We start from the raw sequence: 14,607 nt of genomic DNA, 5'->3' as shown, positions 1-14,607 counted from the left end.
AACACCAGATGTTGTTGCAGCTTTATGACCACCTGCAAGCGATTTATGCGCAAGCTCCAAACTCATTGCGCTAAAAAAGCCTAATGGAGAAAGTGTTCGGTCGTTAGAAGGAACACTTGCTCGCGATCTGCCTAGCCAGGGGGTAAATGCATCACACGTTTACCGGATAGTTCCGTGCAAGTCTTTATTACAAGTGTGAGAATTGCTAAAAAAGAACATAACGTTCTATTTATGTCCTACATTTTGCAAAATGGTGAGGCCCTTTTGTGTTTCTTCACAATTTAAACTAAGCCGAGCCATTGGGTGAGGTTCATGTCAGTGGATATACGTCGCACATCACCTCAGGTTTAGTACTCGGAAATGGGATATTTGGAGGTTATCATCGACCGCGAGTGTTTGCCCTCAGGAGACAATTGCCCCCAACGTGCAATGGGAAATTCCCCCACTGGCTCGGGGCGACAAAGAGAGAAGCGTCCCCCGCACGCTCCATTGAGCAGCGCAGCACTTTGACTTCCGACCAGGGTACGGCGAGATGCACGTGTGCATGCTCAACTTCTATCGCACCCTCCATAGCCAACCGCGCTCGTCGGCGGTGCGGCTGTGCAAATTCATGCTCAGGCCACTCCTGGCAGAACTCGAGGGAGCCCAAGAGAGTCCCTCTCGTGGGTATTTTAGTCGACGCTTCCACGCTGGCCAGAGGCGTCTCGGAAGAAGTGGCGGTACCCACACTTCACCCCACTGCGCGCGACTTGCCGATCGGCTGGTCGTGGCGGTGTGCCATTTGCACTGCTCAGTGGACAGAGGCGGGTGGTGGGGGGATTAAAGAAACTTGCCGCCATTGTTTCAACTTCCGCACCAGGAGATCGAGTCGAACGGGCAACCATTACACAAAGGCAGAATTCTGTTATACCGTGTAATGTGTGTATGTTAATTTATACTACGCACAGACAGGAGATAAAACCACGTAACTGCGATTCTTCTAGACCCACTCCAAAAATGTAGGGAGCACGAAAGGAATTTCTAATTCCCGCGCGATAACATCGGATGGTTTTGAAAGCATAGAGAACTTATTTTCCGTAACATTCCTCCTGTCCGCGCCGCTGAAAGTTTAAACCGTGTCAGCAATCGCAACATCAACATCGAACCGCATTTGCCGCGCCTTCACGCGGCTCTTCCCATCGGGTCGTGAGCCAGAAAAACCAACAGCCGCCAGAGGCCCCACGGCAGTGATGAAGGCGAGGATCCGACCACCACCGCCGCTGCGCTGAGTGACGATGCTCAGCGCTACGAAAATAGTCTGGCACCAAACCGCCAAGGGGCTCGACAGTCGAGCGAGTGGCTCACAGTCGGAAGGTCGAGAGTTCAAATCCTTTTTCGATGGGAGGGGGGGGTAGAGGTTGCCTCAGCGCATCATCCTCTTCAGGGTTGATAAAAATAAGTACCACTTTGTGGGGAAGCCAACAACAGGTGTCTCGCCACCACCATCAAACTGTGGAATTTCCACCACTGGTTCAGGGCTGTAAATGGGAAATGAGCACGGCCTCAATGTTCGTCTGAGCAGGACATCTCTTGAATCCATTGGTGCTATGCAAATTATGGTCATTCTACGAATAACATCACCCTCACCATGGCGATGCAGAAATTCCACCACTAGCTTAAGGCCACGGATAGAAGATGAGTGCTGTCGAATTCATCATTTAACCAGAGCGGGTGCAAGGATGGTACCCTTGCCGCAAAGCACCAAAATAGCCGAGCACGAGCCAGCAATTGCAGGGCCGCAACTCGACATTGTCCCTGGGCTGGCACATTTGAACGAGAGGTTCTGTATCACCACACCCACCACCGTGCATCGTCCCTCCGCCAACCCCATCGCAACGAACCGAAATCGCCACACGAACCGCGAACGCAACTCCGGGTCGACGTCGCGTTTACGCCGGCGACCCCCGAGCCGAGCCGAGCCCGCCGAGTCTCGTTCACCTGTATGAGCTTCTCCAGCTCGTCGGGCGGCACGCACGGGTGGCGCACCAGGAAGGTCGCCTTGTGCGCGGTGATGGCGTCCCGCTGGGCGCTCTCGTTGCCCTGCTCCAGGGCCCGGAACACAGCTCCGCCCAGCACCAGGTAGCCCAGCACCAACACGAAGATGCCCAGCAGCGTCTTCCACTTCATCCTGCGCCGCGCCCCCATCTCCTGCTCCTCCGTCGTGGTCGCGGCCGCCGCGGCCGCCGCCACACCCATCACTCGCACCTTGGAGGCCACGCCCAGCCGCCGCTTGGGCTGGCCCCGCTGTGGCGTCTCGACTGCGCGGACACACGCGGGGGGGGGGGGGGGGAGAGAAAGCGGAACGGCGTTGGGGTCGTGGCTGCGAGGTGGCCGGGGAACGGAGGCGCTTGCGGTGCGGGCGACCGGTTTGTTTTTTGGGTTGTTCCCGCGTGTCGTTCGACGTTGCGATCGTTACCGCGTTTCGCGTGGCGTCTGCGGAACTTCCTCGGCTCTCGCCACGCGGAGCGAAACGTCGGACATCGTTGCCGAACGGCACGCGGCACAAATCAGAAACAGATCGGAGCGCTGCGGCGGACAGAAGTTGTTGAGTGCTACTCATCTCCCGGCACTTCGGATTCATCCCGCCCTGGGCACTTGTCACCGCACCCACCTGTGATCCACCGCTTTCGAGGAACGGATTGGTGAATCAAACGAAATTGTGAAACTCCCAAACCCGCCGGACTGCGAGGATGCCAAGAGATGATGGTACAGGAAGCGTATTTGATCTGTGAGGAGCCTTGAGGCGCTATACGCTCATACTTTGGGATTTTGTTTCTACGTATTTATGTTCTTTGGCACTGTATGTAACCCAACTGTGCTCATCGGAGGTATGGGGAAGCACAACAGTTTTCTCCCACATGCCACCAACTCGCTGATGGAGTAGAGGTCATATAGCAAAGTGTAGGACCGTCCTGAAATAGTGTTGAGACTCGGAGAGGCTTTCCTCACTTTTATAAATACCACTTTTATCCTTGCTACGAGAGAGCCTGTTGCTCGGCAACAAAAAATAAGAGACAGCTGTCATTGCCGCTCATCTCACAATCCTTGAGTCGGAGCACTGAAATTAAGCAGACGGTTTAAATAATCAAATTCCAAGATAATATGTATTAGGATTTAAAGAATATTCTGGCAAAAGAAGTACATTCATATGAGCACGAATTGAAAAGGTAGGGCAGTATATTCTTATATCCTTGCAGTCACGAAAGCTTCAAATCTAGAAGGTAGGGCAGTGTTTGTGATGAACTATGTCAGCCCTCTGTGTGCGTTACTCCCACCTCTTCGGTGTTACCGTCTATTCTGCGACTTCTGAACTCCACTGTTTCTACTTTTGATCGAACTGATCACTGGTTGGCCTGGAGACACGATGGCTGAGGTGGCACCACTGAGACCCTTGGTTAAAAATCGAGGCAGTGATTAAACTGGGTTAGTGGTCTTAGCCCAACCACGAATGACTGCACCAAGACAGTCGCATTAACTTTGTCTTCGTACTTACAATTGGCAAAATTGGAGAGAATAAATAATATCGATTTAACTGTCATGCAGCAAATTCTTTCAGATGCGCTTCAGCGGCCGTCTGGAACGCTCCTCCTTCCGATATTACGAAGCAACTGGAGCTATGCACTTTTAAATCGAGATTGAAAACGAATTTCCTGAGAACTGATTTTTGCGTTTAGTTTGTTGTCATTCCCCCGCACCTCCAATTTGCACGGTTGGCTACATATGGTGCAAGGGAAATTCAACATACATATATACATATAACATACGTACAACAGACATACAACAGACATACAAACATTATTCTCCGTGGCAGGGTGCTGCCCCCTACTGCGTGTGGCCCAGGGGTCACTTGAAGGAATCTCAGAGGTAGCTCTGTAATATCCACTTCCGTGGACTGCGATCTAACATGAAGGGCTGCTCTGCAAGAGATTCGAATGGATTCTTCATCTTATGGCATCATAACAGGACATTCGGAAATAACGTTGAGAGAAAAAAAGTATAAAGTGCAAATTTAAATTAACATCAAGAAAGAAGAATCTTTTCTAGGCTTTTTAATTGTTGATTGTTCCCTGTCAGGCACAATCAATACATGTAATGTGAACTGCATAAAGAACTATCCATCATTCAATTACCTCTATTGATCGCGCTGAGGTTTTTCTGCAAATTCAGTTACAACTTGGCATATACCCGGCAGCATTTAAAATAATCTGCGTCTAATTTGTATCACGATTTAGTCTTCCCGTGAACACTGCCCCACTCATTGCCCAATCAACATTGGTTATAGTTATCAGATATCATGGAAAAACCACTATCCCAACATCACTGGGTTATAGTTATCAGATATCATGGAAAAACCACTATCCCAACATCACTGGGTTATAGTTATTAGATATCATGGAAAAACCACTATCCCAACATCACTGGGTTGAAGCGACACAATGCAATTGTGCTATAACGTAGAGAACACAGTCAAGATGATGAAGAAAGAACAGCCTTCACCCTTTCGGCATAACACAGGAGGTGTTATATTTTTAAACACCAAATAGACACACCTATTGCAAGGGATATAATCTGCATTAACCACGCATGCTTGTGGGAAAGCATGCAAACAAACATGCTCTAATAATAATAATTGTGTGCATTGTCCTTTACACCGATTGGCCTACACCAGCGACAGCCTCATTTATGGACTTGTCTCAGCACCAGCGCGAGACCAGAGGACGCCAAACGGCGAACAACACACAGAGAAATGTAAATCTCAAAGCATTAACACGTGGGAGTAACAATGGAAAAGGATCACCCACATGTTTACGTTTTTTTATGAGAGTAATGTATTGGTGCGATGGCAATTTGTTATTACAATATGATTTGATTGCTTTTCACCATGGTAACGTGGAGTTTCCACCACTGGCTTAGTGCCATCAACAGAGAGGAGCACTGTCCTATTCGTCGTTCGAGTGAGGATGCAATTTAACTTTTGACAGTGGCACTGGAGAGGTCTACGAATGGCTACATCTCCTGGCTGTCGATTAATTCATTAATGGAAAGTTTTGTCTGGGCGACCAAGTAGTTTTTGTGCCTGTTGCTCCAGTCCCACTATTCTCTTATCGTCTGTACCTCTTTTCCCCGTATCGTGTAAGTCGCACGCTTCTTTATCAAGCACTTTGAGGGCCGTCGTAGTTGTACGTGAACAGCGGAAGGTAAAGGGGCTGCCACGCGAACGATTGCTCGCGCCACTGCGTCAGAAGGAGCTCTACTAGAGGGAGCTCGAGAGAGCCCCTCCTCTCTTGGCTCACTCTCCCACACCGACCCGACATTCTGTGAGAGGTGGGACTCCTCCCACTTGACCCCATCACACGCGACCTGCCGGCTGACTCGACCGTGGCGAACCGCTTCACGCTGCTGGGTGGACAGACGCGGCGGCTTCCAAGCAACTCGCACCGCGGTGTTCCGCTGCCACATCAGCAGAAGGAATGGAACCGATGAGCGGTGGATTGCAAGTCCAGTGTGCTGACCATTGCACCACGGCAACGTCTCATTTACGTTGAATATCACATTCATCTTTAGCTGTTTCTTAGCATCTCTGAGATTGAAATATAAATATATATCTGATCGGGAACCTTTAGCTCACAGATTTAATTTAAAAGTATATCTCGGGTCTTGTCATGTAACTTTAGGAGGGGGGGGGGGAATAAGAAAATGGAAGTGAGAAAATATTTAATGGAGGGAATTAATGCAACTTTGCGTGACATGGCAGCCACAGAGGCAGTGTGTGCAGACTCAATGGGACAATTGTCGTGATCTGACTAGCGTGCATTGTGGAAGCATTCTCGAGGTTACAGTGCCTCTGATCAGTGCCTTCCTTTATGCTTCCTGCCGTCATTCCTGAAGGCGGATCGAGCCAATTTGCACACGAGAAAGGCCACGTGCTTCTTTGAATTAAAACACTTGACAATCGCCAGCTTAAAATGTGTGTGCAACAGCGGGACCTATTTTCTGCACACACACAATGCTGGCATCAGCCTGTCATTTTCTGCCAAGTTCTATTACAGTCACCTCTTAAATAAATAATATGCTCAGCAGAAGGATGACAGCACTTATAGATCGTTAAGCTCCTTCACAAATGACCTTAGAAGTTTAAGCCTGCTCCGGATTGTAGCTACATGAGGTTATACGTAGAGCGAAATTCATTGGTGATGCAGGTCAAGCGATGTTTCCCTTGCTCGATGCCACACAGGGAGCCACGTTGCCAACAAAGAGAAGTTGTAAATGTTCGCGTTGCAAAGTGTCGCAGCAGATTGCAGAGTCACCATCATCATCAGCCATGGGGTCAATCCACTGCTGGATAAAGGCCTCCACAAGCAGCCACCATCTGCCGAAATGCTGCGATATAATTCAACTCCACGCGAGCCGATTTCATCGCTCCGTCTCTGTGTTATACGTTCCGTTCCTTGACAGTCTTCATGAGGCGCCACCAAAAGTTAAACTCCAGGGATTTCACAACGGCTTGCTGATGACGTTACCAGAGTTTTCAACTACCTCGCTTGATCTACAGGAGGTCGTGGCTTCGATCTCAACCCTGACGCCTGCTGTATATTTGAAGTTTGCGTGTCTCTCTCCCCGTGGTCACGTGGATTTTCATTCACGCGACCACGGGGAGAGAGACACGCGTTAGAATCAACGTGCGTTAAGAGTATTTGGCTGCTATATACGTCCACGTGATGATCCACTTCGTTGAGCTATCATTTGTGGCCAGTTTGCTTCTCAAAAATAGCTATAGAGCTCAGTGGGCCTTACCTGGTAAAATAGAACATAGTTTAATAGTTTTAGTATTTAATCTGCAGTTGATTGTTTAAACGATGTTTGAGCCCATAATTTTTAATCTGCTGCCTCCTGTCTGGGCTGTCCTTAATAAGTGCTTTCACTGCTATGAATTTCAATAATGCAAAAAGAACCAGTGAGTAAAATTTTTGTTAAAATAATGTCCAGGCTAAAAGCTTACTTAATTAAATGCATTACTTGATGTCATGTGTTTGGCTTTTTGTGCGATTTCAATTAGGCACTTTAACTTTGGCCACAAAAAAAAACATTTAGCACAAAAATGCCCCTAGCATGACATTTTGCTTCCCTGGTAATTCTATTTCGTGTAAAATTAATGCATCATAGGCAGCAACATTAGTCCCCGGCAGAATGTTTCCATACTCTCATTGTCAATAATATATCAGAATCAGACAATTTAAGACAAAATCTGCAGTTTAACTTTTAAGCACATATATTCTTTTCGTAAAGTCACGTAGATACAAAAACACAAGCGGTCGTCATCCGGCGATCGCCTGATGACGACCACTTGTCTTGCGATCGAAACGTCGTGAGATTTATTTTTATTTTCTATCTACGCGACTTTACCGAAAGAACCAAAGAATATGAATTCCTGCAGTCACGAAAGTTTTAAGTCAACATTTTAAGCAAATGCTTTATACTGAATGCATATTTATACATTATTTTAAGAATGTATCCATTTAGTTTATCGTGGCACTTTATCGCCTTCAATATTAAACATAACGTAGAACATTACATGCTTAGAATGTGCATTTGATAAACTGTACATCAAAGTATCAATATATGTGTTTATACAAATGGCAAAAGCTAAAGAGACAACGACTGACAATGATAAAGGGGCTGGCATGCGTTTAGGAGCATCACATAATGACCAACATTGCGAGTTTTCGCAATGTGGCATTTTAAAGGTTCTTGCACAGACAGGCAATCACTTCTAGAACCAGCGCGTTCTATCCCCATACCGACATGGCCAAGACTGCGCAAGGGTTACACTCATAATGACGAACGTTCCATCATCCGGATGTCGTTAAGATTCGTTGCCACGTGAGTAAATCATTGCACACATGACACAGTACTGCATATACTGCAGGTGCCAACAAACACACCAATATACCAACACTGATGTTAATAAAGAGTTGCGACTACTCAAAGTCAAAGTGATGCCCCCTGCTGAAATTGGTACTCAGGCTGTGCTCAAGTCTGAACAGGCCCGAGCCATCGGTGGGAATTCCACATTCCGACGGCAGGGGAGAGTCTATCCATGGGACGCTCACCGTTGGACTTCTCCGTAAAGTGGTATGTATTTTGTCGACCCCAGAGGGATGATGGGCTGAGTCAACACCCAACCAGAATTTGAACTCACAGTTATAAATACAGTATTGTCGTTTTCTTCAATGTTGCTTAAAGGTCAAACGTTAAAACAAAATTTGATAGACTTTGGGCAAAACACATCTCATACCTGATAAATGGGAATCCATTCCAATTATGCTGTCCATCCATCCTCGATTGTATATTGGGCTATGCGATGCTGATGCCAACAGGCGTTACCGATGTCATCAATAACCATCATTACATTTCAACAGCGAGTATAGTCTTCTTCTTTGGGATCACACTCGTGGCCTGGATAGTGAGCTGGAAACAAACTTAAGAGTGGATGTACCTAAAGCATGGGATTGAGCCATAATGTCCCAGCAAGATCATTGCAGAGTCAATGTTATTTGATTGATTTCCACTTAATTGTGCTGGCTATTTCCAACTAGTCAGCCGAATTTATAATTGGAAAACAGCAAAAATAATAAGAGTAATGGTAATTTTTTAATAAAATAACTTTTTTTTGTTGATCAGCAATCGCACAGCCTAGAATACAATAATGCTGCCCCCTGATTTACCCTGAAATTCCTCACGGAGTATGTAGGTTTTGTTCAGGAGGGTTCTGCATTATCAGGGCTTGCCAATTCCATTCATGTTTCACTTCATTAGGGGGAGGAAACCCCACCATGCACACACAAAGCTCTGCACAGATGAATTCATACACGTTGATATACTGTACACAAATGTACTAAAATTGAAGCTTTCATGACTGCAGAAATTATACTCATTGTTTTTTTTCGGTAAAGTCACGTGTGTAGAAATAAAATAAAATTAAAATATAGAAAATTAAATTAAAATAATTCACGACGTTTCGAACGCATGCTCATCATCAGGTGGAAATGGGGTAAAACACACAGCGAGGGAACACACAGGGGGACACCACGTGCATAGCACACAGAGAACGGCAAACTGCATGGAGGCAAATACAGCAAGAAGATGGGAGACGACAACTCAACAAACCTTAGAAACACAATGCGATGCAAACCAGTCGACCAACAACACAGTTAGACACTAACCTGGTTGACCACGTATTTCAAAAGACTGCTAAATTTGTTCTGTTAATGTTCTGGGCTGAACATACCAACGTAAAACAAATGTCCTACCTTTTATTTTACCAGGTAAGGCGCACTCAGCTATATAGCACTTGTTCACAAGTGACCTGGCCACAAATGATAGCCCAATGAAGTGGCTTATCATGTGGAAATGTATAGCAGCCAAATACTCGTGTTTCTGAATGTGGAGAGAAAAAACGGAGGACCCGGAGAAAAATCCACATGACCACGAGGAGAGACACGCAAACTCACGAACCCACGATCTCCTGTATACCAAGCGAAGTTGTTAACATCTCGCCACCGTGGCGCTCTATAGATACATACAATAGGTAAATTAACAAAACGCTGACTCCGAGCTAGTAAGATCAAGCTTTAGTGAAAAGTAAGCCGTTTATAAGATCATTTACATTTTTGACTTAAAAATTTTTTGACTGCAGAAATTAATGTTCTTGGTTCTTTCGGTAAAGTCACGTAGATAGCAAATAAAATTAATAATAATTAACATCATGGGACCTCCTTTGCCAGTACCAAAATATAAGAATAGGTTTTCCCCTTTTTTCAGTTTTGTTGCCAGAAAAAAAGGGGCGAAATCTATTTTTACATTTTGGTACTGGCAAAGGAGGTCCCATGATGTAGATGATCACCCCGAGTTCGCATTACTCTGATAGTGCATTGTCTTTGTGCTGTTCGCCTTTTGGCGTCCTCTGGTCTAACGCCGATTGAGACGAGGCTCAAAAGAAAGCTGTCTCTAGTGTGGACCAATCCGTTTGAAAGACAATGCATTTATTATCAGAGTATGTTTTTTGTTTGCATTTTGACCACAAGTATTGTTGTTAATACAGACATGATTCCTTGTAAAAAGGTTTCAGTTTTGTTGCCAGTAAAAAAGGGGAAAACCTATTAATAATAAAATTTAAAAAAGAGCAAAACACCCACAATGTATCGATCATGGGTTTTTTGCTCTGAATTAGTTTTTATCTACGTGACTTTACCGAAAGAACCAAGAATATAACAAATAAAAATAAAAGATACAAATAATTTAATTTAAATTTAAAAGAATAAAAATAAAATAGAAAATTATAAAAGCAAAAAACCACAATAAAAATAGTAAAAAACATTTTTTATTGAACTTTTTTAATTTTTTTGCTTTATTATTTTCAACTTATTATTTAAATTTTGCATTATTTTTATTTCATTATTTTTATTTTTTATTTTTTGTTTTCTATCTACGTGACTTTACCGAAAGAAACAAGATTATATGATCATTTAAAATTTCAGACTGATAGATATCTACACTAGAGGGCGTAAAGTTAATAGTTGTAACCTCTGTCAATGTTTAACTTAATTATCAGAGCACGGTTGGCTACGTACGGTGCGAATGAAGTTCAACATACATGCATATCATTTGAATAAAATAAAACCGCGAATGTAAATACTCATTTCTGCAGCAGAAGCTTGACACCGATATATTGTACAGGCATGTGTACTGTATATGTATACTGTATACATCTACCAACCCCTTGTTCTGTGGATAAACTGGCTCGCACCAGGGTAATGTGGAGTGGTCAACATTGACTCTACCAGTAGAGAGTAGCACCGCGCCATGCTCCGGATGTAAGGGTTGGTGGACCACGTCAAGGTTTGTGCACTGCGAGGTGGCCAGGAGATGACAGTACAGCGAGTGTCATGAATCCATCTGTGCAGCACTTGTTTGTTACGCACCTGCTGTGTGCATAGTGGTGGGTTCTCTCCACGCTTCCCCCACACGTGCCACACCACTTGTTACATCAACTGGCCAAACATCGCAATCAATGCAGAGACAAGGTGCACTTGTTTGATTGGCTATCTATTGGCTATCTATTGGCTATATATTCCAATGCAGAACCCCTCTGATGAAGATTATTGAGAAGGTCCGGCGGGGAATTCATTGATATGTAAAATAAAAACCGGACGTTATTATAAATGACAGAATCGGCTTAATTTCAGCCAGAGTTTTCCGGGGCTGAGTTCCGGAAAATATTTCAGTCCCAGGGGTTGTGGGTTTGGTTGAGGGGAGGGGTCGGAAAAATGTATGAAGATGAACATGTAAGCCCTGATTCTATAACAATAACTTATTGCGTATTGACTAGGCACGTATATATATATAAAATTACATTTCTCCAAAGACTCGTCTCGACTCGAGACATCCACGGCGAGCTGCAGCCGCCCAGTCATTCACAACAAAGTCGCCGCGGAATAAATACCCCGAGAACTCAGCAGCGTGGAGACCCACATCCATCTCGCCCGGCCAATCGTGGGCTCGGACACGGCGACTCGCTCCGTCCTCTCTCTCTCTCGTGTTCGTCCTCACGCTCGGTAACCCAGCAAAGCCTCACCTCGTCTCCTGGACTCTTTTCAGGAGCGTCTTGCCAAGTGGTCCGCCGGCTACGACGACTCCGTTCTGTAGGTCCCAATCGAGTGAATGAGCTCTCTCTCCCTCTCGCTCTCTCTCACCTTTGATGCAGCAGTCGGGTTTGCACACCATCGCTCCGCTGGCCATCGCCGTCTCCAGACACACCATGGTGAGGCCACTTTCAGTGTCGAGACGCCGGCCCTCCTCCACCCCGAGCCACGCGCCCGCATGGGGGAGCAGCAGGAGGAGACCTCTCAAGGACGACGCGCGGCCGAGTTGGTGGACCTGCACCCAGGGCCAACGCCGGCCGCAGCTCGTGGCTCGTGAAGGACATGGGCCCGTGCGATGTGTTGTCGGAGGAACGTCCTCACATCTTATTGATCATCTCAGCGCGAGGGTCTACTCCCCCCCCCCCCCCTGCAAGGTCCCTCCCATCAGTCCCGGAGTGAGAGAGGATTGAAAGCAGCCGCTGATTTGTGCTAATTACGTGTGTGTCTTCCCCTCCCCCACCGCCCTTGGGCAGGATGGCTGCTGTGTTGGCTTTTGTTCGTTTCGTTGTCTGTCCCCAGCTCCTCGGGGTATGTCCCTCGCCTCTGGTGTCGCCGGCTTTCTTCACGGTCTATGGCCCCTACAGAGGCTGCTCGACAGCACGCAACCAGACGCACACAGCACGGGCGTTTTAAAAACACAGCAGGCGCACAGCACCAGTAATGATAAAGGAGCGGGCACTCACGCGCTCACACGCACACTCACTCGCACTCACACGCACACTCACACACTCACGCACACACTCACACAAAACACTCACACGCACTCAATCACTCTCACACACACTCACACACGCACGCGCACTCACTGGCGCGCACTCACTCACTGACGCGCATTCACACATTCACACGCACTCACTGACGCGCACTCACACACTCACACTCACTCACGCACACACTCACTCACACACACTCACACACACTCACTCACAGACACTCACTCACACGCGCACTCACACACACACGCACACACATACGCACACTCACTCTCACTCACGCACACTCACTCACACACTCACAGACACACACGCGCTCACTCACGCACACACACTCACACTCGCACACTCACTCTCACACACACACACACTCTCACTCACTCACGCACACTCACTCACACACTCACAGACACTCACACACGCACTCACTGACACGCACATAAGCACTCGCACACGCACTCACTCACGCACACTCACTCACTGACACGCACATACGCAGCTCTTCATCTCGATCGGACACAGTCTGGAACGCTGTTCCGGGAGCTATTGAACACTTCACGAGAGTCTCATTCGTCAAGAAAGACTCAGTGGTTTTAAATTAATAAAATGTGTCCATCGTGTGATCGGCGTCGATCTGGGCAATGGTCCTTCTTCATAGTACACAGAGAGCAGCAGGGATCGAGGTTGGAGACTGCGCTTGATTTGATACTCGGTTTGTCCTCAAGGGATTGTAGTGATATAGCATGCAGGCAATACACGAGTATTGTGGCTAGGCACTCTGTATTCTAGTGGCAGTGCCTTGCCAACCGATAATTCCATACACCAAGCCAGCCGAGCAGCATTCCGGAAAACAATATCGAGAGAGAAATGAATCCCCGTTCACACGAAGATAACGAGAGTGGCTTCGTGAATGCGGCTGGCAGCTCGCTGGCGTTCACTGGAGACACCACCAGCGCCAAAGCGGCGATCTCAACAGCAGCAGCGGCAGCCTCGGCACGCTCGGTCTGCCTGGGCGCAGTGTTGTGCGTCGTCTGTGCCCGCTCCTCATCCTCCACAGCATTCGTCTCGAGATTGTTGTTGTATGCGGCCCCTCCTGCCGCGCTCTGTATCGCCGCAGCCGTCGTTTTGATGGGTACGTGATGTGTGGCTACGATACAACGTCGTCAAATATCGTCCGTGCAGCCTGAACGCCCTCCACGCTGTTGTTAGTGAGCACCTATTAAGGGCGTGCTGCACGGGCAGGGTGACGCGTGCACTGCACCGCGCTGCGTTTGTCTCCCCGCTGCTGATATACACAGGGAGGCGCTCGTTTCAGGCCGAGTATCGAGGGGAGACCCGGGACCGGTTGAGATGTCGCGCTCCACTCCGGCGACTCGAACTCGGGCTGCTTCGTTCGTAGCGCAGTGCGCTCAGCACGACGCGTGCCCACATCAGTCTAAACAAGACAAAGATCCCCCGTCTAGTCTTAACGCACTTGGGGCAAGTGCTGTTAGCGAGGACCTATGAAGGCCGGTACGGCACAGCACCACGCCCGACCACCTTTGTCTCCCTAGTGGCGATGTTTACATACCGCACAAGATACTCATTTGAGGCTCAGTCGACCTAGGGGCAGCCCAGGATCGGTTCAGATAATCGTCGCTGGTGTTGGCTGTGAGTGGGTATCGAACCCGGTTCGTGGCGTGGCGCGGGAACCACCACACTGCCGTTCCCCATCACACACAACATGCACATCAACACAACATGCACATCAACACAACATCCACATCAACACAACATCCACATCAACACAACATCCACATCAACACAACATGCACATCAACACAACATCCACATCAACACAACATGCACATCAACACAACATCCACATCAACAAAACATGCACATCAACACAACATGCACATCAACACAACATTCACATCAACAGACGTGCAAACATTGACTCAGTAAACATACTGCAAACACACGTACCGACCTGAGCCTGTAGATATGAAGATGCTTGCAAATGAGAGAGCGTTGTTGGTGCTGTGCCGCCTTTGCGCGAGGTTTACGTGAGAGCGCTCCTCCTCCTGCAGCACCAGCACCACCAGCAGCAGCAGCACCAGCACCACCAGCAGCACCGCGTGATGCTGCCGCCTGCACTGCAGCGGCGCCTC

At 47.5% G+C, this 14,607-nt stretch overlaps 1 protein-coding gene across 1 annotated transcript in view; it reads right to left on the bottom strand.

Moving 5' to 3' along the window:
- Positions 1–12,077, bottom strand: part of LOC144727488 (potassium channel subfamily K member 2-like) — a 151,595-nt gene extending 139,518 nt beyond the window's left edge. Inside the window, exons 1-2 of the mRNA XM_078606351.1 lie at positions 11,793–12,077; positions 1,978–2,297 (exon numbers count right to left, since the gene is read on the bottom strand). Of these exons, the coding sequence (XP_078462477.1) occupies positions 1,978–2,297; positions 11,793–11,859 (387 nt within the window). The 5' untranslated portion in view covers positions 11,860–12,077. The remainder of the gene's footprint in view (positions 1–1,977; positions 2,298–11,792) is intronic.
- Positions 12,078–14,607: the final 2,530 nt, after the last annotated feature.

Source organism: Lampetra planeri, chromosome 25 (genome assembly GCF_965212315.1).
Source record: "Lampetra planeri chromosome 25, kcLamPlan1.2.h2, whole genome shotgun sequence".
Taxonomy (NCBI): domain Eukaryota; kingdom Metazoa; phylum Chordata; class Hyperoartia; order Petromyzontiformes; family Petromyzontidae; genus Lampetra; species Lampetra planeri.
Note: the sequence above shows the minus strand (reverse complement) of the source record. Positions and strands in the feature narration are given on the sequence as shown.